A 25,984-nucleotide genomic window follows, 5' to 3' on the forward strand; every position below is an offset into this window, starting at 1 on the left:
GGATTACAGGCATATGCCACCATGCCCGGCTTTCCAAATTGGTAAAAGAGTAAACCTTGCAAGAAGCTTGAAAGTGTCATTAACTTACACTTGAGCCACTGTATCCAAGAAATCCTTGAAGGCATCCTACTGCCTCCAAGCACAGTGCTCCAACAGACTAGACACAGTCCCTGCTCTCTGGAGCTGACAATCTAAGGAAAAGACAGATACCCACACCCATACCACTACAAGCATTTCATTACAAGAGAAGGTAAGAGAAAAAAACAGAGTTTTTCAAAGGTCACAGGAATTTCAGAAGAATGTGAAATAGACAGAAAGATCTTGAAGTTTCCATGAGGAAAATGGTTCTGGGCTGGGATTGGACTCAATCTGTAAGGCTGATACGCAACAGCCATGCAGACATATGGCAGTCAAAGCCTGAAATCTTAACAACCGAGTGATGACACATAAACTGTAAGTCAAGAGGAAGGATATAAAGTTACCCTGCCTAAGGAATGCACTTTTATCTGTCCCAGAATTTTTCAAGCATACATACAATGTTATGCCATGTACTTTAAACATTATAATCAGCAAAACACTACTTTAATATTTGCTATCTAAAAGTATCTGGGTAGGGGTATGGGGAAAAATGAGAACCAAGACCTATCATGTAAAGGTACAAGATCCCAATGATGAATGTAATTGTACTGTATACCTAAAAATTACCAATAAACTCAATGAGAGAAAAATAAAATTAAAATTAAAAAATGAAAGTATCTGCATGCCCATAGAGAACAAATCACATGAAATAAATTCCTTAACTTTAATAAATAACATACTAAGGCCATATCCATTGAACATCATTGAAGGTTTATCAGAGAAGCTTCATATTATTATTTTTTTTTGGTACCAGGGATCTAACTCGGGACCTTGTACTTTGCGAAGCAGGCAGCAGAACCACTGAGCTAAATCCCCAGCCCTTCATATTATTTTAATACAAAAAACATATACAATACTGAAAATTCCCACCCTAGAAAAAAGCTACATCCATCACCTTTCAGTGATCGCAACCAGACATGTTTGCTCTACTCCAACTCGGTTTTTGTGTTTTATTGGTACCAGGGATCAAACTCAGGCCCTTGCACTTGCGAGGCAGGACACGGCACCACTGACCTAAATCCCCAACCCACTTGGGTTTTACCACAGGTAATCTTTCACATGAATCAGGGTTAAAATCAGTGTTTCAGTATTTGTTTAAATCAAAAGTTAGAAGACCTCAAATATTCATTCTGCAATGCTTTTATTTATCCATGTAGATATACAAGTATCATACATTTATTTACTTTTTAGTTATTAGCTGGTTCATAAGAAAAAACTATACAAAAGTTTATATTATAAAATTGTATCCCAGGTGATTAGGGTCCCTCGTACTACAGTAGAGCCCAGTCTTCTAGTGGTAAATGTGAAGAGAATGCCTATCATTTTCTTTATCACAGGGGAATGCCTAGTACAAGTACAGTGTCCTCATTGATTCCATATAAAATAGCCCTTTTACCTCCTAGTATTTGAAGACAAAAGGCCACATCCCCAAAATGTACTTATTAAAAATTATCTCTCAATATAAAATCTATTGTTTTATATTACTTAACTGTCCTTCCTGAAATTCACCTGGATTTCCAGAGCAATTTCCTAAACTGTTCACACAGACGATCTACCTGTTCTAACATAGAATTCCTCAGCAACACACATTATAAAAGATACAGACTAATACAGTCTGCACAAACTTTAAAATAGGCACATCTGAAATAAAACTATGACTGCATTCATTATTTTTCCTCATGACTAAACTCTAAATTAAAAAAAATATATGGAGACTTGCAAATCTATGATGTGTGCATCCTGTTCTCATGACTTTTTAACTTCTCATCTGCAAAACATAAAGCAATAAATTATGAAAAGGAGGAAGATAAAAGCATAAAGCCAAGAAATGAAAATCATACCATTTTAGGACATGTAATGTGAAATATTACAAGTTATACATTTTTCTGGATAATTTAAAAATTCCTCGATTGTAAAAGTAACAGATCAATGTAGAAAACTAGGAAAATAAAACCCTATCGTTGTAACCCTGCCACTCAAAGGAACTACACTTGGTTGTTACTTCTTTCAGTATTTTGTCTACTGTATAATGTATAATTGAAATATATGGTGAGTATTTCAAGTTATAGTAAAAGACACATTGCCATTTATCTACCTCAAAATACAACCCCCTCACTTCAAACACACTTATTACATTGTTCTTGTCACTTTCTGAAGCAGTTTTGGAAGTCTTCTTTCTTGTCTTTAGTTGTACAGTCATGGTTGCCTTGATGTCCAAAATCAATTCTAAGTGTTTACCTTCCATGGTCAATTTAACACTGGCAAAGAGTCAGAAGTCACACGGTGCCTGATCCAGTGACTAAGGTGGGTGAGGACAGACCAAATTTTTATGAGCCTGTCTTTCCACCGGCACTCAGCAGCAGCATTCACTGAATTTTTTATCGTACCTCATAAAAATATGAAAGAGGACTCCAGAACTGCTCCACAAAGAATATTGTGCTCAAAGTAAGGGAGTGTGTTCTGAGGAAGATTAGCAGCAATTTGTCTTTTACTGTAATAATCTTTTGTTTACAGGCAACCCACTTTTGAGATCCCCTTCTGTCTCTTAGAAGCGATCTCTCAATAAATTCTTCTTACTCTTAAAAAAATAATAATCTGTTTAAACACTCACTGTATATTCTGATCACACCTCATACACAAGGAATTGTGTTTCAGATATATACATGCCTATGTATTTTTTGAATAACTGTGTTAGAGACTGTATTTCATCTTTATCTTTTGCTGACCTAATATATGGTATATTAACTATATGTGACATTCAAAATTCTTCTAAAACATGATTTTGACAACTTACTACATGGATGTGTCAGAATATATTTAATCATTTCCCTACTCTGGGATATTTATGTCACTTACAATTTATTAACTTAATAAATAAAAGACTGCCATAAAAACTACCTCACCACTAACAAAGGGAAAATATCTGTGAGAATAGAAAGGTCAGTCAATCCAGCACAGGAATTCAGGGCAAGGGCCTTCCCTGCAACAAACTACAAAGCTCTCTCTGTCTCAGAAGGCGATTTAAGCCCAATTCATTTTTATTCTTACATTTTAAGTATTGATATTCATCTTCTTAAACTTAAGGAAACATGATTTTTTTTTTCATAATAGTTCCAAACTTAATCATTTGGTCTTGAAATTTAAGAAAAAGATTACTTTCTTAAAAATCCAACCCCAATAACTTAAAACGGTAATATTTATGATTTTCAAAAAAAGACATTTTATTTCTTAATACTTACTCAGTATGAGAAAGCTTCATTTCTTCCCTTTGTCTTGTAGAGTAATTTAGATTTCCACCTAAAAAACAAACACAGTCTTTTCATTCTAACATCAAGAAAAATTTAACCATGCACAAACATTTGCATAGATGTATCTTTTTTAAGTACTAGAAAGGCTATGAAAGATGAGAAAAAACAGAATTCTTATGTAATAAAATCACTCAATTTTAATTATTTAAGTTTGGAATTATATATTGCTTCAAGTTTTGTTAACCAGAATATTGTACAGTAGACCCTGAAATTTACAGGGGTTATGTTCCTAGAGTACCTGCGTACTGTAAAAGACGAATTTCAGATATGGTCAGACAAATGCCTAAAAATGTCCTTTTTTACAGTTTAAACCCTACAAATGCTATGTCTCCCACACAGTTACATAATTTAATAAAATATTGTATTAATAAAGCCTTAGAAGGCACAGAGTGTTTCGGCAGGATCTCAGGAGTTTAAGAACTCTGGAGACAGCCTCACGTGGTATAGCAACCTCTTATGATGCCGGGAATGCTGGTGCACCTGCTCAAGATGATTTACAAGGCAGCAAACAGCAGCAAGGAGAACTGAATAATGCTCTCAGGCTGGCCACTTGCAAACCACCCACCAAAAAGCAATTGAGGAAGGTATTTGTGATTTCCAGGAAACTGCAGGATTTCAATGAGCAATTATTAGTTAGGTTCTAAGGAAAAATCCTCAAATGACTGAGGCCATAAACTCTGACTGGCAACTCTGGGGGGAGGGGGATATACTGCATTAACATTCAATAACAGTGAAAATTAAGAGAAATTTAATGAAAATGCCTAAAATTCAATCACCATGTATATCAACTTCTGCTAAGTTATATAATATCCTCTAACAGCAAGCAGTTAGAAAAAATAATAAAGGCAATCTCAAAATCTTAACAAAGAACAACAGATTAATGCATATACTAGTATTAGTTTTAAAAATTTGTAATTTCTAATTCTAAACAAGACATTTTAAACCTTAAAATTAAAACTGCAAGTATACATCTGCTAGCCTATTTTTTCAAAATAAAGAATCAGAACTGGGCATGATGGCCCATGACTGCAATTCCAGCACTCTGGGAGGCTGAGGCAGGAGTATCTCAAGTTGAAGCCTAGTCCAGGCAACTAAACACGACCTTATCTCAAAATAAAAAAATTAAAAAAGACTTGAGGATGTAATCCAGTGGAAAGTCCCTGGGTTCCATCCCCAGTGCTGCACTCACCAAAAACAGTTCACATTTTAAGTCTTTAAGTTATTTTTTAAATGCTGTATTTCCTTATGCTAATATACTAAGAACATCTAAAATTTTGTATTACAAACCTCAAACTGACTTGGGCAGAAAACAAAAAGTAATTTCAATAAATATGAAGTTCCAGGATACTAATTCCACATTTTGTAATCAAATGTGTTTCTTTCATTATGAATGGAAAGACACTGTTACATGATACCAGCCCTCAAAGAAGCAAACAGAGAACAACAAAACGGAGCTTAAGAGGAAAATATCAAAACTTACCCCGGGCACGATTTACCAAATAAAGTAAGACCACGGATAAAAGTGCCACTAGGATTAAAAAAAAAAACAGAGCTTTTAAAATATATATATTTCTTCTCAATTACTCCTGTTATCATAATTACAAAGTGAAGCTTAGACAAAAAGCAAACCTTTCTTAACTGGCACTCATAGATAATACTATTCACATTAGTATTTTATTTCCAAAAGCACTAGAAATAAGTTACACCCTTTTTTCCACGGGAAATGGCTGCTGCTCAGCCCAGGAACCGCAGGGTCAGAAACACAGGCTGAGACTCCTACAGGCTACAACGCAAGGGAGCCCACTGCCCACAGGCATCCCCACCTCTGTCCTTCCCGAAGTGCTGGTCGTTCCAAGCACTTTCCCAAACCGCTGCTGACGACCTGACTGAAGTTTATGACTCTATAAAATTCTAAACAGTAGTCCTGGGAGACTACGGAGAAACCAGGGAACGGCAGTACTTCCTGTCAGCTGACTACCTTTGATCATCTTTGGAATTTTTCTGGTATCAATAGTAGTGATTACATAATAACAAAAGACCAGACATAAACAGTAGTCCTCTGGGGATTTTAAATCTAAAAGTACCATGTCCACTGTACAAATGAATACCCAGACATTAAAGCATAGTTATTAGACCCTCATCACGCCACAGGCAGTAAAGATCTCCAGTGTCAGTGCTTGGCTTTTTCCCTTCCCAAGTGAGGCACACTGTTTAATTTACTTTAAGCTAATCTGGCATAAAGTTTTTGTTTGTTTGTTTCTTTCTTTCTTTGTACCAGGGATGGAACTCGGGACCTTGCCCTTGCAAGAGGCAGGCAGTGGCACCACTGAGCTAAACCCCTGGCCCACAAAAAGTATTTTTAAATGGTATAGTGTTTTGTTTGACAGAAATATATGCTAAACTATGGACTGAAATTAATCTTCATGTTGCATGTTGCACCAAAAAAAGACAAGAACATATTGAGGATATACTCCTAAGTGAAATAAATAAGTCACACATGTATAAATACCAAATAATTTTGCTGGTGTGAAAAATTATAATGGTACATAAGATCCTAATGATATAATTGACAATGTGAAATAGGAAGAAAAGGGCTGAAGGTGTAGGGGAAATGGGAAGGGTAGGGGAAAGGTAATAAGGGAAAAGAAAAAACATGAAAAAATGGAAATAAAGTGTTTGTAACTAGAGAAGGGAGGAGGGGGTGAAGGGAAGGCAGGGATAAGGGTGAAAATGAGAACCAAGACCTGTCATGTAAAGGTACAGGATCCCAGTGATGAGTGTAACTGTACTGTATCCTTAAAATGTACCAATAAACCCAATGAGAGAAAAAAAAAACCAGACAAAGACATTTCATGACCTAATGTTCTGAATTCTTAAATGACCCCCATTTAATAGCAGATGAACTGGGCCAGGGATGTAGCTCAGTGGCATCGCACCTGCCTCACAAGCGCAAGGTCCGGAACGCAATCCCCCATACCGAAAAAGGACTTATTTTCTAAACTTGATGGCTTATTTCTAAAATTAAGAAATATTAAAATGAATTCAAGGGTATTCATCATAAGCAATGATCTGCAAATACCACACTTCAAGTATACACAGTCTACTCCTTACAAATGCAGACAAAACTTGTGAAAATTATCACTGTAGTTTATTTTGAATAAACTAATGAAGCATAAAAGATAATTTTGATTGTCACAGGAGAATATATTTTCAGATAAAGCACAATTTAAAGATTCTCTACAGAAAAATACCGATTTATCTTTTACTTCGACAATTTCCTAGTACCTCCTAGTTTTAACCAAAGCACAGCTAAAAATTAAATGAGACTACAAATAAAAGCAATGAATAAGCCATAGTCACACCTACATCACACCGACCTCTACACGTGCACACTAAGGACATACTCAGGACCCTCCAAATTGTTTCACTTTAAAGAGGAAATTTTCTTAAAAGCATAAATATTCAACACAGAGCATAAGATGATCCTACGGCTGCCTTTGCAAGTACAAATCTCCTGACAAAAATGTCTGAATCTTCGGTGAGCTGACCACAAAGACACCAGCCGTAAAAGTCTGACACACAGACTAAGAATTAGGCAAATCTAAGTAATGATGCCTCAGTGACGTGTCTTGGAGAAAAGGGGAGGACAATGACAATTCGAACCTAATCGTACACATCAAGCTATGTTAAAAGAAGCTAAATGTTGCTTCATGGCATACTCACCAGAAACACAGGCAATGAAGAAAACGTCTAAAAACAAATATCCCCGAGTATCCAGTATCATGCCGGCAATAATAGAAATGACTGCTAACCCAAGATTCTGAATGGACTGCATGCTGCAATTTAAAAAGCACAAAAGCACATCATTTTCAAAAGTCCTCACATAGAAATTAACACTTCACTACACATTGAGGTGTTTTAACCAGAGATAGCTTGAGATGGGTTTTATTTCCTATCTTATGACTATTTCTGCTCCTAGACTGTCTGCTCGAAGGTAAGGGAGCTTGCCTTCTATGTGAAATCAGCACTCAGTGCCTAATCCTGCTGAATGAAAGAAAGACTGTGGATATCACCCTCAGGTGCAGCTGCCTTTCTGAGTCAGGGAGGGACTCAATCTCTCACCAGGAAGTCCTCAGACACATGGGTAGGGAACAGTAACATCAGTAATTACCTTAGAGATTAGCCTATTCTAGCTCTCTCAGGGAGGCCTAGAGCTTGTATTGTCACAGGAGTACCCTGAAGAGATTAACTAACTTTTCAAGACATCGCCAGGTTCGTAGCTGTCCCAGAAACCTGAAGATAGATAGCTAGATTCAGGAGACTGGAAAATATTTATGATCCATCACATAAATACTATACTTACAAGCCATATGCAGTTCCCAGTTGATGCTCAGGAACTAAAAATGCCACCATTGGCCACAAGGCACAGGCAAGCAATGAATAGGAAAGTCCCAGGAGACACTACAGACAGCAAGCCAGAAAGGTAAAAGTTTTATATAAGCCAAAACATGATTTTAATCACTAATCGATGCAGATTAATAAAATGAACATAATTAACTAAAATATAAAAATGTAAACAAATTTTATTGTGACTAGATTGAAACTCATATTCAAAATGTACCAAAAAAAAGTCTTGGCCTCTCTATCAGGACTACCGTTCTCGGTAGGGGAAAGGTAATAAGGGAAAAGAAAAAAAACGTGAGAAAATGAAAAGATGGAAATAAAGTATTTCTAAATGGGAAGGGGAGGAGAGGGTGAAGGGAGGGCAGGGACAAGGGGAAAAATGAGAACCAAGACCTGTCATGTAAAGGTACAAGATCCCAATAATGAATGCAACTACACTGTTTATCTAAAATGTACCAATAAACCCAATTAAAAAAAAAAAAGACTACCCCTCTCAAGACAAGGTGCACACTGTCTTAACCACTTTTATCTGTCATCATATATCATATCACATGCATATACAACAATTGAGGCCCTGAACGCAAAGACCAAAGAAGAAAAAGTTCATTTGCAAAAAGTTCTTATGAATGTTTTGAGAAAGCCAGTTTTCCATCATTATTGTTTGGGGGGTGGTACTGGGAATCAAACTCAGGCCCTTGCACTTGCAAAGCAGGCTGCGGAACCACTGAGTCAAATCCCCAGCCCTTCCATTATTTATTAAGGATAATAAATTAAACAATCAAGGAAACATGCCAGTAGTCTATTCTCTTGCTTCTGGGTCATCAACTCAACTGAAAAGCAGGACAGAGAACCCACTACCACCACTACTGGTTGTCAACAACATCTAACAGCGGCATTTTTTCATTTAAAAAAAACACTTTGGGGCCAGGGATTTAGCTCAGTGGTTCAGTGGCCTGCCTCACAAGTGCAAGGACCCGAGTTCGATTTCTGGTACCAAAAAAAAAAACACTTTGATAATTTAATTCTGAGTAAGAAGCACTGATAGCTATCAGATGAGCAAATATTAAAAGAATTTCTGTGCCCAACACTGACAAAGAAAACAGACACATTTGTGTGTTACTGGTGAAGGTAGTAGGAAGTTACTGGAGAAACTTCATGATGTTAACTACACTAAGCCTGTGCTGCAGCACCTCTACTCCAGAACCTGGACTGTCCCTCGAAGAAGAATTCTCCAGAAAGTCTCACCAAGTGCATAAACAGTTATGGTCAAGATGTTCTTTTATTAATAGCAAAGATGCAGCACTTCAGCTTATGGTCTTAAAAATGACATTCTGAAGAATAAGAAGAAGACTTGGTGAATTTATTATCAATTCTTTTACCTACTCTGACTCAAAGACAAGCAAATGGATATTGGGCCAATCGATTTTCTGCAACTTTCAATGGAAGGAATTTTCAATGAACTTCAGAAAAATAAGAAGAATTGGCATCCTGGCTTTCATAAGGCTATTTTATTTCAAATTCTACTTCAGCACTGAGGTTACCCTAAAGTAAGACCAATGAAATTCAAGAAATTTTATGGATTAATAATTCATAGTAATTTTTTGCTGAAATTGAAATGAAGTCACTGTTTCCCCGCTGTCAAAGCACTGCCATCTGAATTTAATGACCACGCCTCCTGACAATGGACTTGACAGAGTCCTTGCTGAAGCCCTGACCCCTCGGGTGTCACGACAGACATTACCATTGCAATCCAAGGGTTCCACATTGTGAAGGCCAGCATCATGTGGGACACGAGAGTGGTGGTTACTGCACACAGAACCCAGATGATGTTCTTCCCCGTTTTGTCCACCAAGAGCCCAAATATTGGGGACATAGGAGCTGATATGACATACACAACACTGCCCAGAAAATATGCATGAGAGTTACTGAAATGCAAGGCAGCTAGAAATAAATATCAAGCAAGTTCCTGAAAACATTAAGCAAAGCAAGCCCTAACTTAAACATTCTTCTAAATGATAATCAGGAAATAAAATAAAAAGTAGTTGGTTTCACCCTGAACACTGGGCTCACACACATCTGTCTTTCTGCCTCTTACAACATTTGTTTATAAAGACTCATGATTCAAACTGCAATAAGAACTTGCAGAATTAAAGAAATACCTGTTAATTAAACTTGCTGCCTGGGGGGAAAATCCAAATTTCTCTATAAAGAAAATTCTAAAAGTAAAAAGAAAAGTGAATACATTAGAAAAAATACTGTTTTTAGAAAATAAATGCCAACTAAAAATGAATAAAAGTAACCTGAGTTAAATAAACTTTTCTTTTTTGATACTGTTTTCCCACCTTATTTGGTATTCAAGCAGTCTACTAAAGTATAATTTATATAAATATTTCACTGACTCAAACATGATGCTGATTCCTCCCTTTTACATAGAAACAGTACCCACAATTTTTCAGAAAACCAAATTTAATCGCTTCTCGGCCTTTTGGCTAAGATCAAGTGTAGAAAACCAAATTTACTACTGCATGGAATTAAGACTGCTTTTTTGGTGAAAGCAGTACCAGAAAGGCTCTTTGCTAAATAATAAACACAATTCTCGTCTCAAATTACAAAAAATGACACCATAAATTTAAAGATTATACACTTACATCCCCACAAATGCACTTGCACTCACATACTACTATTTAAGCCACTGCTAAAGAAAACAGAGAGAGAAGTAGAAGAAAAAGCAAAGAATTTGCATTGAACCCTGAACTTAAGTGTGGCAGAATTGCAGTTCCAGTTTTCAAAGGGAGATGCAACTAGTCACAGTGCGCCAACATGTGGTTTCCATTTGCAGTAAGAAGCCTCCTCACCAAAGAATACAGAGGAAATAAAAAGAATACTAGTCCAGAATCAAAAACTCTTATGAATTATTTCTTCAAAAAATAAAAGTATCAAAGCAATAGTAAAACTTAGGCTAAAAAAATCCATGTATTCCATAATATAAAATAATTCCTATGTAAATATAAACTATAACCAGACAAGAAAGATGCACTGCTTTAAAAAAAAAAAAAAAAAACTGTCAAGGGCTGGGGATTTAGCTCATTGGTTCCAGAGCCTGCCTCGTAAGCACAAGGACCCAAATTCGATCCCTGGTACCAAAAAAACCCAAAACTGTCATTTATGTGATTGAGCTCTCATTGTCATTTAGTCAAGAAAGTGGAATGCTAGAAAATACTTACTTCCCAAGTCCAATGAAAGGGAACACCACAACGTAATAGCCAACACAGATGATAAATATCAGCCAGAGGGGTAAGGGGAAGTCCTTTATATCCGTTAATTTAATGACTTCACCTTAGAGAAGAAAAGGAAGACACTATCAGCATAATTTCACATGCGTAAGGAGCTTCACCTATACTCAAGATTTTCTTTTCTTTTTTTGGTACCGGTGATCAAACTCAGGTCCTTGTGTTTGCAAGGCAGGCGGCAGAACCACTGAGCTAAATCCCCCACCCAAGATTTTCTTAATCATGTGATTAGCCAATCCTATTCAGTTTTACAAGTACTACTCTATAGCACTACATACATAGCATCTCTGGGATAAATTAAAGACACGTCTAAGAAAAATCAGAAGCTAAGTGGGACTGAACATCCCACTCCCTTTGGCAAACCATAATTATTTTGCAAATATAAAAAGTACAAGAGCATATAAATTCTGTCAAAAAGTTTACAGGGAAAAATGTACCCATACACTTAAAACAAGTGGAAATAAATGTGAAAATGTATTTAGCCCCACCATGTTTACAAAACCGCATTAGGAGTTTACTATAAATTATCTTTAAAAGGCCATAATTCCTCAAAATCCCACTCCTCTTTCATTTAGACTTACCCGTTTTTCCTTGTTCTTTATGAAGAATTTTCTCTGCTCTCTGATCCAAGTAAGCAAGAGCCAAGGCACAGATTAGTGAAAGAATACAGGTTATGCCCCCTAAACAAAAAAGAAGATTTTAAAAAACAAAACCAGACTAGAGGTTCCTGAAAGCATATTATAGCAACATCAGAAACACAGCAACTGAAAGGAAGGCACCCTAAAGATGTGAGCAAGGAAATCCGGCAGTTACCAACCGAGACAGAGAAGAGTAAGAGCACAGGGCAAATTCTCAATAAACAGCTCCTATTATTGCACTGTTTCCCAGTACAAAGTTGTAGATGAAAAGGACTACAACCAACTACTTTTGTAAAGCACAACAGAGTAGGGAAACCTGATGACTCACTCATTAGGAAATCAGTTTTCATTCGATGGATGCCAGGAAAAAATTTAAACACAGTCTGATGCTGCAGCCACCCTATCGCCCTTCTTGAGTCTGTAATCTATGCTCTACAGCCCCAAGGCCCCACCCTCCCAAAGCACAGCTCTCCCCAGCTCTCCTCCTTATGAGGTCAGCATCTCTCACCAATGTGCATCTCAGCCCATCAAAGCCATCAAAATAGTGAATAAAGTTCACACTTCTCGAGAAGAAACCTAGAAAACTTAATAAAATATACAAATTGCTCTATCTTTAATTGGCTAACATATTATGGTCCAGTGGAACTGAAGTCAGAACATATTGGTTCGACTGCTGAAACAATCAAGCTCAATGATCTTGGACACAGAGCATAACCTCTCCAGGGTTCAATCCTCCTGTGTAAAATGGCAGGCTTTGACTTGTGGTAGGGCGAGGGTCTTTTCCGGCTCTACAAATCTTTAAATTCTAAAATTCTCCTCTGTGAGAGAACTTAGATGGAATTCTGAAGGGTATTTGAAAATAAAGTTTTAATGAAGGCAGTGGAATTGAGAAGGAGGGTTTGGAAAAGGGACTTGGGATATTTTTGCCTGTTGGACCGATCACCTCTCCGCTGTCCTCTCTCTAGCTGGCAGCATATGCCAAAAAATTGTGAGAGATCCATCTCTGCAGGTCCCAAGTAAGAAGCCACACACACATTACAGAGCTTGGGTAGACAAATCCACTGCCGCAGAAAGGCATGAGAGCTAAATCCAGAGAACTTCACATGCTACTCAATGACCACCCAGCCAGTACCACCGAGCTTTGCTGTAGAGAACTTAGGGACATGAGGGATTTACACAACATGGTTCAAAGGCCCAAAATTTTCCAGAAAAGAAAACTGAGACACAGGTTCTTGTCCAAGGTGACAGAACTGGTTTGAGGCAGCACTAGAACCCAAGGTTCCTGACTCCCAAATCAGGCGATTTTCAACCATCTTATGTCACATCTGACTTCCACGCAATCTGAGCTCACTACGAACTGACTTGGTTGGAGGAAACAAAGAGGGGAAAAAGTTCTTCCTGCTGCAATAGACTATTAAAACCTTACAGGAATAAATTCCTGCTTGCTCTGAGTTTTACACACTTTACTTCATCGACTGTGTAAGACACAGATGATAACACTGAAGTGACAAGGAGGAACAGTATCCTCCATTTTAACAAAGTGGAAGTTAAAATACCAACAAATACATGAATAATCATTTCTCGATAAAAGGCCCAGTAGTGGGGCAAAACCATAACCACAGTGCTCTGACACCGACTCCTGGGTTCTCTCCTCTCTGCCCACATTATCTCCAAGACAATATTTCAGAAGAGACAAGATCTGGGACATGAGGTTTCACTCACCAATCAACAGTGTAGCCCCAAGGGTTGTGGGACCAGCAGAGCCCAAAGAAGCTTCAATCTTAGAATACAGCCACCCCATGAGGTTCATGTTTACTGTACTTCCCTAGTAACAAAAAAAATCAACAATTTTCAATTATTCATAGCTCTGCCTTGTTAAAAAAAATGGTTTATGATACCTTAGAGAAATAAGTGTAATTAGGATCCAGACTACACAGGGGGTAATTTTTTTTTAAAGTATATGGAAAAATCTGACATACTAAGAAAAAGCCATACATAAGATTAATATAACAAAAAATGCCAACTAAATAGAAAACGCTATCCAAAAAACAAACCAACCAAAGCAAAAATGAAACACAAGTTATAAAATTCAGAATTCCTAAGACATATAAAAATATACCAGTAGTTTAGAAAAAGCACAGCTTTTCCTGGTACTAAGGTCTGAATTAATGAAAACAATCTTCCTTTGAATATCTTTACACAAACAGTGAAAAGCACAGTGGATAAAACCCTCATACACTCAGCAATTGTTGTACCACTTGCCAGTCACAATGGCAGGTGTTGAGAATGTAATAAAAAACAGAAGTGAAAAAACACCTAAGTTTCGTAAAGCTTTCCATATTTTAATAAAACAAATAGGCAACACATTAAATAGTGACAAAATGCTTCCAAAAATAAGGAAAAACATAAAGCAAGGTAGAAGAATATAAAACTGGGCAAGAAGGCCTCACTGAGAACGCGAATTCGGAGTAAAACTCAGAGGAAGAGAGCTGGAAGGGTGCCTGAGGATGAGAGGCCGGCAGGAGAGCAGCCCACACACAGGCGGAGGAGGGCAGAGACTCGGATTGGTACATGAAGAGCGGCAAAGAGATGAGGTCCCCAGAGACCGGTCGGGAGAAGAGCTGTGGGGAACAATAAGGACTTCAGCCTTTGCTTCTGTGTGAGGATTTGGGAAGAGTGGCACGGCCCAACCACACTTTGACAGGCTTGGTACAGCTTCTGTATTCAACAGGGACCAAACACAGGGGCAGAGGAGAAGCAAGGGCACCATCAGGGCTCTGCAGCAAGAACCCAGCAGAGAGACGACGGGTCTGGTAGACCCGGGGAGTCAGCAGCAGACATGGTTAAATATGGTCAGGTATGGGCATATTCTAACAGTACAGCTAACAGGACCTGTTAGTGGAAGATACATGTGTGGGATGGGGAAGAAAGTGGAGCTCGGGACCACACCAAGGTCTTTGCCTGAACAATGGCAAGAAAAAAAAGCTATCATTAACCGAGGATAAGAAAACTACAGCAGACTCTGGCTTAGGGACACTGAGAAGAATATGCAGAGCCGGATGGGAGATATGTTTGGCTTTCTATGCCTATGAGTCAGACAAGTAGAAATGTCATGTAGGTGGCTGCCTATATGGGTGTGGAATGAAGGGAAAGGCCCAGACAAGTGACACAGATTCAGGAGCAAGGCAATGTTCTTTAAACTTCAAAACCAGACAAGATCACCAAAGCAGTGAGTACACAAAGAAAAAATGATATCCAGAGACCATGTCTTGGGGCATGATCCTTTACTTACAGGTTGAGAAGAGTGAGTTGCAGTCACCAAGAGGTAGAGAAGAGGTGGAGAGAAAGGTCAGAAGAAGACTGTAAGACTCCGTCCTGAAACTCAAGAAACCAAGCAAGAGGAAGTGCGAGGTGTATTCAATGCTGATACTGTTTGCTGCTAGGAAGACTGATACATAATCCCAACCTTAACAATATTCTCACAGCCACGGATATTTTTTTACAAAATGGTAGCAAATGACATTACTCTTCTAAGAAATAAGGTAAATAAAGACCTGCTGGAAACTTTCTTTGCTATCACCAAAAATATAAGCTCCTCAAAAGCAGTGATGCTGCCTTAATAATCTTTTAAATCTCGGCCGGGGATTTAGCTCAGTGGTTCCACCGCCTGCCTCGCAAGCACAAGGACCCAAGTTCAATCCCCAGTACCAAAATAATAATAATAATAATAATCTTTTAAATCTTACATATCTAACATGACCTGGCTTAGCAAGTACTCTGTTAGTACTTGCTTATGAAAATAATAAGTTTAAAATTAACAAACTGTGAAAGAAAATCAAAAGCATACTAGACCTCCAACCCCAAGTAAGACATGAATAAAAAGAAAAGTGAGAAGTGCACTGTCCAATGGTGGTGTTATAATAACAGTTCAAGCGTCTCAACTCAAACAAGCTCACAGCTCAGGCAACAGAAAAACCAAGGGAAGATAAATCCCAAGCACCTCTGTGATCATTCTACTGGTGCTCAGGAAACAAGAGAAACACATAAGGATGGAGGATCAACAAGCAAGTATTTCTCAAGTACTTAGGAAATATTTGCTAAGCCGGCTTCTGTAACAGAATGGCTCTCAAACTTTTAGATCACATAACTCTTTCATTTCATGTCATCTTACCCAGACCCTGAACACACCACATCTAAAGGTGCCCTGGCTGAAGCAGAGGGAGTGCATGAGATCAGCTCGCTCCCCTTCCTCAAGTCTCCGGGCCACCTCCACAGCTCTCAACCTCCATCCAGAACCCTCAACAATTCCCTTCTAGAAAGTTAGAGCTCCTCAGAATGCAGCTCATTAAGAACTTGACGAGCACTAGTAATCACAATGGAGTAACTGAGCATGAGGCTGGATCAGCTAATCTTATTTTCTTCTTTCAGAAGTCATCAGTCAACTAAATCCACAAACTCCACAAAAACCTGACTTGCGTAAGACACACAAGGAAGCATCTCAGAATATCTTTGTAGAGAGCCAGGAATTTAGCTCAGTGGTTCCGCCACCTGCCTCACAAGTGCAAGGACCCAAGTTCGATCCCCAGTGGCCCCCGCAAAAAGGGATGGGGATTTAGCTCAGGAGGCTGAGGCAGGAGGATCGCTGTGAATTCAAGAGCAGCCTGGGATACATAGTGAGTTCCAGGTCAGTCTCAACTACATAGTGAGACTCTATACTAGTTCAAAGAATTACAAATTAAAATACCTTTTACATGTTTCCTTTTAAATTGATAAAATGACTTTTTAAAAAAGTAGTAACAGCTGTAGTACCAAAGCTACAATAAAAAAGATGCTTTCGTAAACCATGAATAGGGCTGGGAATATGTTTCAACAGCCCTCAGAAACTCTAACAAGCCCTCTGGCCCAATAATAATCAGAGATATGGGTAAGTTTTACAGCAACAATGTCAAACTATACCACTATTGAAAAGTTAACACCTACATGTACAAACCATAGAAATACTCACCTGTGAAATGCTACGTTAAGAAATTTTTAGGGTCCAGGGATTTAGCTCATTGGTTCCACTGCCTGCTTTGTGAGCATGAGGACCTGAATTCAATCCCCAGTACCAAAAAAAATTTTTTTTATACTGGATTTGTTTTTCCCTAGGAGTATGTTATGTTTTCATGCCATTATTAGTCTTGAAAAGCTTGATTTTTTTTTAAAGGCAAAGGTTATTTGTTTTAGTTCTCTTTTATAGGACTTTATGCAGAAAAGACCAAAAGGGACAGGCAAAATACCTTACAGGATGCATTCATGAAAATGTAATGTTGTCCCCTGGGTATCCTCTAGAAGCCAAACCTAAAACCCGTGGACATCTCTGGTCTCCAAACACCAGGAGCACTGGCTAACTGAGGTAAGTCCGGAAGGGCATGAGCACCACGGTAAGGGAGCCAGAGTGCATGCTATATGTCTTAGACAGCCACAGGCAATGAACTTCCGATCAAGAGCTAAAGAACTGTCATCAAACAAGCAGTGTGCTACTGTTGCAGAGGAGAGGAAGCAAAAGTTAAATACAAGAGGCAAAGAGGGGGAACGATCAGCAAATGTACTTGTGAAGGAGGTTGCACCTCTACATCAGATTGAAGTACACGGCTGCCTCATCAGAGTGAGCGTCTCGTCACGGGAAATGTTCAAGCAGAACATAGATGGCCACGGGAGGGGGCTTCATAGCAAGCACACCAAGAACAGGTAGGAAACTGACAACCCAAGCTCAGATTCTTTGAACTGATACATTTTAACTCTGCTATTCTACACTACTTACTAAAATAAGGAAACACCTTACTTAAAATTAAGTAGACAATACATTCCATAGAAATATATAAGAATCACATAAGCAATTTATCATGTCTAAGTGTGCCCAAGGTAAGAGACTACACAGTTCTACCTGTGGCTCCCTATTTGGCCCCAGTAGCCTCGTCACCATACTTACAATTCTAGCCATGCTGAGCTGGAGTCCAAACACCAGGTTTAATTCTTTGCCTTTAAACCAACTCACAGCATATGTATTCTGGGCAACTGCTAAGGACTCTCCACCAATTCTAAAAATAGTAAAAGGAAGAAAGCTTTTAAAGAAATACCAATTAGTTAGCAATTATTTTTGGAGGGGTACCAGGGATCGAACTCGGGATCTTGTGCTTGCAAGGGAGGCAGCGGAACCACTGAGCCAAACCCCCTGCCCAGCAATTTTTGACACTCCCCCTACCAAGAGGTATGGATGCTCTGTGAATCGAGGAGTTTGTGCTGCTCCAACTAGCAGAAGCATATACAATTGTCTTATGGTGGAAGTGACACTGTGTGGTCCCAACATTGGTGCTCTAGTCAGCAGGGCTAGTCTTCCAAGTATCCCAGTGCAAGTGCCGAACGTCTAGGTCAACCAACTTCCAGCTGATTCCAGACCCCAGCCTTCCATGAATTTTCCCTGCTGTGCCCCCAGACATCAGGGCACAGACCAGCCGTCCATACTGACCACATACAAATTTCTGACCCACAAAGCTCACAGGCATAATGAAATGACTGTTTTACATTGAAAAGTATTAAGGGTAATTTTATATACTGCTATAACCTCAGTAGGCAATAAAAGGAGTCTGGATTATTTTACTACCATTCAGCCTATACAAAACATTGATGAGTGGGGAGTCCACACTCTGTAAAATCATAAAAATTCACACTTCTGAGGCCAATACCCAAAGCTTTCCATCACTCAACCCTAAATTCACTTTCCACATTTAACATTTTGCTACCTCCCAGGTTTTACTTTTCCTCAGATAAGCTTCCACTTGGGGCCTGTATGTAGTTAGGAGCTTAATCTTCTCCACATATCCTAAAAATTAGATGTCTTCACCACTCCGTCCTAGTTCAAAATTATTTTCCTTCTCAATTAATCCAAATCCCACTTCATCCATGAGGTCATTTCTAACCACACTTCAGTCTCTGATCCCTTTCATGCTTTGATATGCATTTTGCTTCCTTCTTCCTTACTTGGGAGCACTTCATTGTGTGTGTGTCTATATGACTACCGTGCTTGTGAAAAAATTAAACAACTTATTCATGCATGACAGGCAAGTGCTCTACCACCAAGCTACATTCCTTGCCCTTTTGGACTTTAATTGGAGACAGAGTCCAGCTAAATTGCCCAAGGCCATCTTTGAACTGTGACCCTCCTGCCTCAGCCTCTTACATAGCTGGGATTACAGGTATGAGGCATCATGCCTGGTAAGGAATATTTTTAAATTAAGGATAAAAGAAGTTTCTGTCAGGAATCTCCCTCAGGGAAGAAAGCCTAAGGCTGGACTTCAAACAGAGAGGTCAGCATATAGAATCTGTGCTCCTTTCCTTCAACTCTTCATCAGAGAGCAAAAGTGATCACCTATGAGAAAGACAATGAATGGCTTCTTTTGTTTTGTTTTGTTTTTGGTACCGGGGATTGAACTCGGGTCCTTGCGCTTGCAAGGCAGGCCACCGAACTGCTGAGCTAAATCCCCAGCCCAATTAATGGTTTTTAAAAATCCTTAATAAGGAGCTGGGCAGGGTAGCTCAATGGTAGATCATAGGTTTAGAATGTGTGATGCCCTGGGTTCAATATCCAATATCAAATATAGATATAGAGATAGAGATAAATCCTTAATAAACATATTAAAATAAATGGAATTATGCATAACTTACCCAAAAACAAACCTTCCCAATTCCATCAGCCAAAAAGCATTAAATATTCCACCCAGAGCAAAAATAACCTATAACAGAATTAATATTGAATCAATGAAAGGACTCAAAGTATTGAAAAAAAAACCAGTAACTTAAGATAAAGCATAAAGTCTACAATAGTTTTACTATTCCTCTGAAACCCATGAAATTAAAATGATAATGTACATATATGTCAAGGTGTAAAATATGCTATATTAGCCCTCAAGGGCATTTATGGATACTGGCTAAGCTAGGCATTCACTAAATACACCTTCTGTGGAAATGCTTAGACAAGAATGCAAAAGTCACTGGCAAATAATTGATGTTTTGGTCTTTCTTACCTGACCAATGCAAACAAAGCAGATAAAAATAATTGTGCCCCATCTGTTTAAGAGAGAAAGAGTCCTTTATTAATAATTCATTTTGGTTTTCTTTGCCCACTTCATTCTCTCCAAGGAAAGAAAATAATTAAGTGCTCATATGCCTCTGAAATCAGCGCCTTTACTAGGCTAAACTGTAATTTACAGAAGTCCAGACTTATAAGGGAATTCCAGAGGCTTCGATAATAGTGCATACTGTCTTAAGCCATTATCACCTCTTAAACTTATTAAATAATCTTCAAGAAGTTCCTAGGTCAGAACTATTTAAAAGTGAAAATTATTTATAAAATTTCTATTAATTTAAGGGGCCAGGGATTTAGCTCAGTGGTGCTGCCACCTGCCTTATAAGTGCAAGATCCCGAGTTCAATCCACGGTACCAAAAAAAAAAGATTTTAGGATTTATTCCAAGAAATTCCTACAGTAAGTAATTTTAAAAGATTATAATTCTTACAACTAAAAACTACTTTTAAAAGGACAAATAATAACTACGTTAATATAAAGTCCAACATTATAGTCTGAATATCAATTAACACCCCCTCAGAATAATGAAGTGGCAGTGTTACAAGAGTCCTTAAAGGTCAACTGAGTAAACTCTTTCTGAAACTTAAATCCCTTTCAAAATCCTTGTGAAATGGCCACACCATGCTCTACAGAATGTTCTCTAGCACTAGAAAATTCACTACAGTACAAGACAATCGAGGCCAAATAAAATATATTTAACTCTTCTTTCATACTCTAAGTCTGAAAAGTTTTGAAAATTAGTCTCCAAGTCTAAACACTGAAGAGTTACCTCAACTCTTATCCGTTAGACACAGTTTGAATACACTTTACCAATACTATATTCCCAGCTGATTGCTAAGTCTTTGCTAACAACTTACAAATAAGGATGAAGGGACAAAGCCTTCTACTGTAGTATTATTCCTCCCTCAGCATCTAATACAAGTGGTCAGAAAATCTTCAAAGGATGAAGAAAGGCAGAAACAAAATCTTACTGGGGCTGGGGGAAATACATACTACTTATATACCAAATATTGTACATACATCTTCCACTTAATCCTCGTAACAATCTTGCAAGCTAGGAATTATTATCCACTTTAATATTGAGAAAACAGAATCATAGGAAGTTATAAATAGCTTAGAACAGATAAGTAGTTGAGTAAGTGGCAGCAAGGAGATTCAGAACCCGGTTTGTCCGATCAAATGTGAAGCATACTTTACCCCTCCAGGTAACCAAGTTACTTTGCTCCATTAACAGCATCACTAGTCTGATCTTAACTGATATACCAACCAACTTTCAAAAACCAATTCTACAGTTTTAATATCAAAGTCTACACAATTCTTCCTAGATATACTTTATCCCGATATTTTTCTAACAACCAGGTGAGATTTACCCATAGGTCAGATTTTTTTTTTCATGCTTACCGTATTCCAAAGACTCGGTCTATCAAAAATCCACCCAAGAAACACAAAACTACATTGGGCCACGAATACCAGGCATACAGCAGCATGAATTTTGTGGTATTCACCTGCATATCCTACATAGAAAGAAAACAGAATTATCCTTCCAAAGAGGTTTACCAACTAACGAATCAAAATATGACAATCTAAAATAGGTGGTTATATTTTCCTTCTGTTGCAAGGCATTTTTTAATTATCTGTTAGTTACTTCCTTGAGAATCTCAAACTACAGCACCCCTGCCCCAGAAAAATGGTCACCTGGAAGCTTCTTGCACACACATGCCATTCTACAGGCTTTGTAGATTCCAGGATCGGACATCCTGGTAGGGGCACTGGACCTTCTGGGTCTTCTATATTCTTACTCTCTAATTCCTCCCTGCATTGGGGATTCCTCTCACATAGAAAAGGATAATCTTAGCCTATCCCTATCTAATTTACCTTCTCTATCTGCCAAGTTTTACTTGGAATGAAAGAGTAATCTATGCATTTTCCCCTGCTCCATGGTAAAAAAAACTTACAAAGAAAAAAAGACACTCTATAACCAAGAAACTATAATTAACAAATGTATTTCTACAATTCAAAACTAGACTAAGAATACTGTGATGAACAGTATCAGCAACTCCTGTCCACATTTTTAAAAAATAACATCCTATTCCAAAGCAAAAGGCTATCCCATAAAATCATTTCATATAGTTAAGAACAGACAAAATAAAATTTAAGCAAAAACTAGTATTTTGACAATAACATAGAAATAGCACATAATTATCTTAGGTATAAAAAAATTTCAAGTCACATATGTGCTATAATAAATGAATGTTTTGTGGCAACTCAATATAATTTGTGAAGAATCCTTTCAGCCACCTGATTTGGTATCTAAGGATGTTAAAATAGATCCATTGTACATTTCAGACTAAGTAACTTGAAAGTTGTGTCTCAGCAGTTACAAGTGCTTCAAAGCAAACAAAAGACACAATGGTAAAAGAGGAACTTACCCGCTGAATCTGAGTCTGAAGGGCAGCAGGATTATCATAGCAAAAATAGCTACCTAGAAAAAAAGAGAGTAATTATTCTGCAAGTAATGATGGTCTTAGTATAAAATTTTCAAGTTACAATTACTACTCAAGTGATTTTTTTAAGGGGGTGGGTTTTTGAGACAGAGTTCAGGCCTTGAACTCACTTTGTAGCCCGGGCTGCTCTAGAACTCAGCGGCAATCCTCCTGCCTCAGCCTCCTGCCAACATACCTGGCCCTCAAAGATTTTAATGTTTATACTTAAGGCTCAAGGACTGACACTATGGATGTTTCTGGACCACTTCTGTATCTACCAGTATTTTTTAAATTGTAGCCAAGTAACTCCTACAATTTTGCAATGTGCATACACCACATGCTGAGGGCCTATACTATCAAGTCAGTAATTATTTTCATATTTCACATGTTCATTATTTTAACACCTAGTAAAACAGCTACATTTTCCTGTTTAAAGCTACAAACACTAAACATTTTTACAAACACCCTCAGCAATTTCCTGATGTTGGTCACTACTCATCTCGAGAGCAAAATAAAATTCAGCTCTTCTTCTCACTGGAGCAGTGAGGGAGGGAGACTCAGCTGGATGTTTTCTACAGATGCCTGTGTCAGTGACAAGACTGCTCCCTGACAATGGCCCACTGCAGCTCCCAGAAGTGAGTGTCCTAGTGATGAGTGCAGTTTTCACACGGAGAGGCAGGGCCTTCATAATGTAAATCTAGAGATTTTTCAGTCTGTCTTTTGCACTAAATGTTAACTGATTCACTCCCTGTGTAAAGAGAGGCTCTTGCCTAGCAGATGGAGGCCCTGGGTCTGATCCCCAGCACGGGGCAGGATGGAGTGGGTGGAGCTTCAGTCCTCTGCTGATGAGCTACCTCTTCACCAAAAGCAGTCTCAACACCGAGCATCACAACCTTCAGCCTGTGCAAAGCTGGTAAATAAATGTAAGACAAATAGGGCAGGGATTCGCCTGAGGACACCGTGGACTGGGACCTCTCATAACCTTGCTTCCTAAGACAGCCCCAGTCGCAGGAGGCTGCAGCCTCGCCTGTCTTGTGGCAGACATACTCATGTGCTTCTGCGAAGGTAGGTGCAAAGGGGCAGCACTCCCACACTCGCTCAATCGTTACTGAACATAATGTAATCTTAGCACCATGCAGCCCTACTGAAAACCCTCCCTGTAGTTTTTCAACAATACCAGTATAAATGAAATATTTGATATGCTTTACCTAAATCCTTTCTAACAGTTATTATCCTTAAGAAGCAATGCCCATTTCCAAAGCAATTAGCTTACTGTGGTTGACTGGTTTTGTTCTTCTGTCGTCACCTTGCACTCTTCACTGAGGAAAAGAAAATGATAGTCCCTTGAGATACTTGTACACTCTCCCTCTCATCTTGGTGTCCCTGTAGTCTCCTAAGGCTTTGACTAAACAAGTGCAGCCTTAATTTTTGTTGAAATCTTTTCAAAGTATTCAGTGATTCTTCCAACAAGCTTATCTGCTCTGCACTATTTCACTAATAAACCCTAGCTATCACATAGCCCTTGACCTCCAAGTAGTTTACCTATGCAAGACCCATGACAGTCTGAATTCACTTTGCTTTATTTCCGAAAGCAGTCATACTTAGAACTTAATCACAGAAAACTTAACTTGTTTTCCACTAGTTTTATTTCCACTAGTTTCATTTCCTTCTCAGTATGTCAGGTATATTACCCCAAGATTTTTCACCAAAACCATGATCATAAGTGCTAGAATATATAATAATTTCCAAGAATAAAATAACCCAAACATACTCATATATCTTTGGATTTTGGTTGGTAAAAATTACCGGCACTCAATGTAAATACATACTAAGGAGTTGATTCCTTGCCTAGAGTCATTTCTTCCCTCTCAGATTCATAAGTATCCTTTTACTTTTACAAAGCATACATGCAACTTCCACATTGTAGTCAGGGACCTAAGGTGTAACTTGCTAAGTGAACCCCAAGGTTATTTTATCTTGCAAAAGAAACCTAAACCAAACGAAGGGCTTTGCAGTTACAGTTAGACTACATCAAAAGCTATAACCTCAGCTTTTCCAAAAACAGCTTCTGACTGCAAAAGCAAGTCATGCAGTTGTTACGTATGAGATAGCACTGATCAGGAAATGCGTGTGCATCTTTGCACGCTGCATTTCCCTCAAAAAAGACTTTTCTACTTTTAATATAAATTAAGCCATAGCAGTTGCATGCTGTGGAAAGAGGGTGAAAAGGTTCCTGTTAAGAGATTATATGAGTTTTCATATTCCTGTGAAATGTCTAACTTTACCAGTGCTTCGGCAAGATTTCTTTTAGGTGATGTTGGAGGGTAGTGATGAGGACGGTTAGTATTGGTTTTAGGGGATTTAACTGTGAAATGTGAAAATGGGACAGTTGTTGGCTATGGTATTTACTAGCTTTGTAGTAATGTTTTGCTAGTCTGACCTTCCTTACTGGTTTTTATTCCCATGGTCCCAGGTGGCTGTTGCCTTCTCATTGGGGGTGTCTGCCTGGTAGTGCCTTGTCTATGTGTACGTCACCGGGGTGTGCACGCACGTGTGTTCTTTGAGTACAGAAGCACAGGTGTGGCAGTGGGACAAGGCATGGCTGGGGAGTGGGACACAGAAGCTTTAAGAGCATTTTTTTTCCTAATTCACGACAGTATTTCCCATCTTTTGCCTATAGACAGGGAAAATGGACAGTATTTATTTTGTTTTTGTTTTACTCTCAATTTCTAAGTCTTTAAGTAGCTTGCAATGATTATCATAGGGGAAGACAAGTGAGTTGTTTAAAGTTGAATTTAGTATTCTTTTCAATTTTTGTACTTTAAAATTTTGAAATTAAAATTGTATTACTTCTGCTGATTTCTTTAGCAGTGTTTTTGCTTATTTTGTTTGAAAATATAAAGTTGAAACTTGAAAAAAAAGAATTCAGCTGTTCTTTTTTTTTTCTTTTTTGGTATTGGAGATCAAACTCAGGACCTTGCATTTGCGAGACAAGCCCATTGCCAGTGAGCTAAATCACTGGCCCTAGAATTTAGCTATTCTGACTAACCATTACTTGAAACAAATTCTCATTCTACCAAAAAATATATATATACAGTGCTACGAATGAGGAGAAATACAGAGTTCAAAGGAATCAAATTAAAATACACAGTCTCTTGGGGAGTTAGGAGAAAAGTGGAAAGAAATTTCATATTAATGAACTAGGATTTATTTTAAGGTAAGACTACAATTTCTTTGGCAGACTAGAAAATAATTCTGCCTTCAACTGAATTTACCAAAAATAAGCTATCATTTTGAGTAATGTTTTGTTGTTTTTATTTATTTTTGTTTCTAAACCCAGAGACTTACGGTTCCTGCTTTAATTCCTTATAAGGGAGTCAATGCTACATTTTAAAATTAACAGATGGAAATACATACTCTTTCTAGAAGAGGATGTCTTTGCCAAAAGCGCTGCAACAGGGCTGAGGATTTAGCTCACTGGTTCTGCTGCCTACCTTGCAAGCACAAGGGCCCAAGTTCAATCCCTGGTTGCAGGAAACCAAAATTCTTTATTCCTACTTTTTAGGTTTTCTTAAATGTTTACTATATGTTTGCAATAT

General features: G+C 38.2%; 2 protein-coding genes across 5 annotated transcripts in view; one reads left to right on the top strand and one right to left on the bottom strand.

The window, feature by feature from the left end:
* Window positions 1-1,272: 1,272 nt before the first annotated feature.
* Window positions 1,273-25,984, bottom strand: part of Mfsd1 (major facilitator superfamily domain containing 1) — a 26,294-nt gene continuing 1,582 nt past the window's right edge. Inside the window, exons 2-17 of one of the 4 annotated variants that reach the window (XM_033759548.1) lie at window positions 22,332-22,384; window positions 21,304-21,416; window positions 19,842-19,884; window positions 19,483-19,550; window positions 17,750-17,858; window positions 14,229-14,399; window positions 13,501-13,603; window positions 11,722-11,820; window positions 11,075-11,186; window positions 10,010-10,066; window positions 9,592-9,748; window positions 7,810-7,907; window positions 7,170-7,282; window positions 4,927-4,974; window positions 3,378-3,435; window positions 1,273-1,906 (exon numbers count right to left, since the gene is read on the bottom strand). In XM_033759548.1, the coding sequence (XP_033615439.1) occupies window positions 1,903-1,906; window positions 3,378-3,435; window positions 4,927-4,974; window positions 7,170-7,282; window positions 7,810-7,907; window positions 9,592-9,748; window positions 10,010-10,066; window positions 11,075-11,186; window positions 11,722-11,820; window positions 13,501-13,603; window positions 14,229-14,399; window positions 17,750-17,858; window positions 19,483-19,550; window positions 19,842-19,884; window positions 21,304-21,416; window positions 22,332-22,384 (1,406 nt within the window). In that variant the 3' untranslated portion in view covers window positions 1,273-1,902. Of the gene's footprint in view, window positions 1,907-3,373; window positions 3,436-4,926; window positions 4,975-7,169; window positions 7,283-7,809; window positions 7,908-9,591; window positions 9,749-10,009; window positions 10,067-11,074; window positions 11,187-11,721; window positions 11,821-13,500; window positions 13,604-14,228; window positions 14,400-17,749; window positions 17,859-19,482; window positions 19,551-19,841; window positions 19,885-21,303; window positions 21,417-22,331; window positions 22,385-25,984 lie in introns of those variants that run through there. The other 3 variants (XM_010623160.2, XM_033759549.1, XM_010623161.3) reach the window with 3 other exon arrangements.
* Window positions 17,249-25,984, top strand: part of LOC117284490 — a 15,983-nt gene continuing 7,247 nt past the window's right edge. The window contains exon 1 of the mRNA XM_033759680.1: window positions 17,249-17,508. Coding sequence (XP_033615571.1) covers window positions 17,249-17,508 — 260 coding nt within the window. The remainder of the gene's footprint in view (window positions 17,509-25,984) is intronic.

The sequence above is a fragment of the Fukomys damarensis genome, unplaced genomic scaffold (assembly GCF_012274545.1).
Source record: "Fukomys damarensis isolate Sample0158 unplaced genomic scaffold, DMR_v1.0_HiC HiC_scaffold_37, whole genome shotgun sequence".
In the NCBI taxonomy this organism is placed as follows: Eukaryota; Metazoa; Chordata; class Mammalia; order Rodentia; family Bathyergidae; genus Fukomys; species Fukomys damarensis.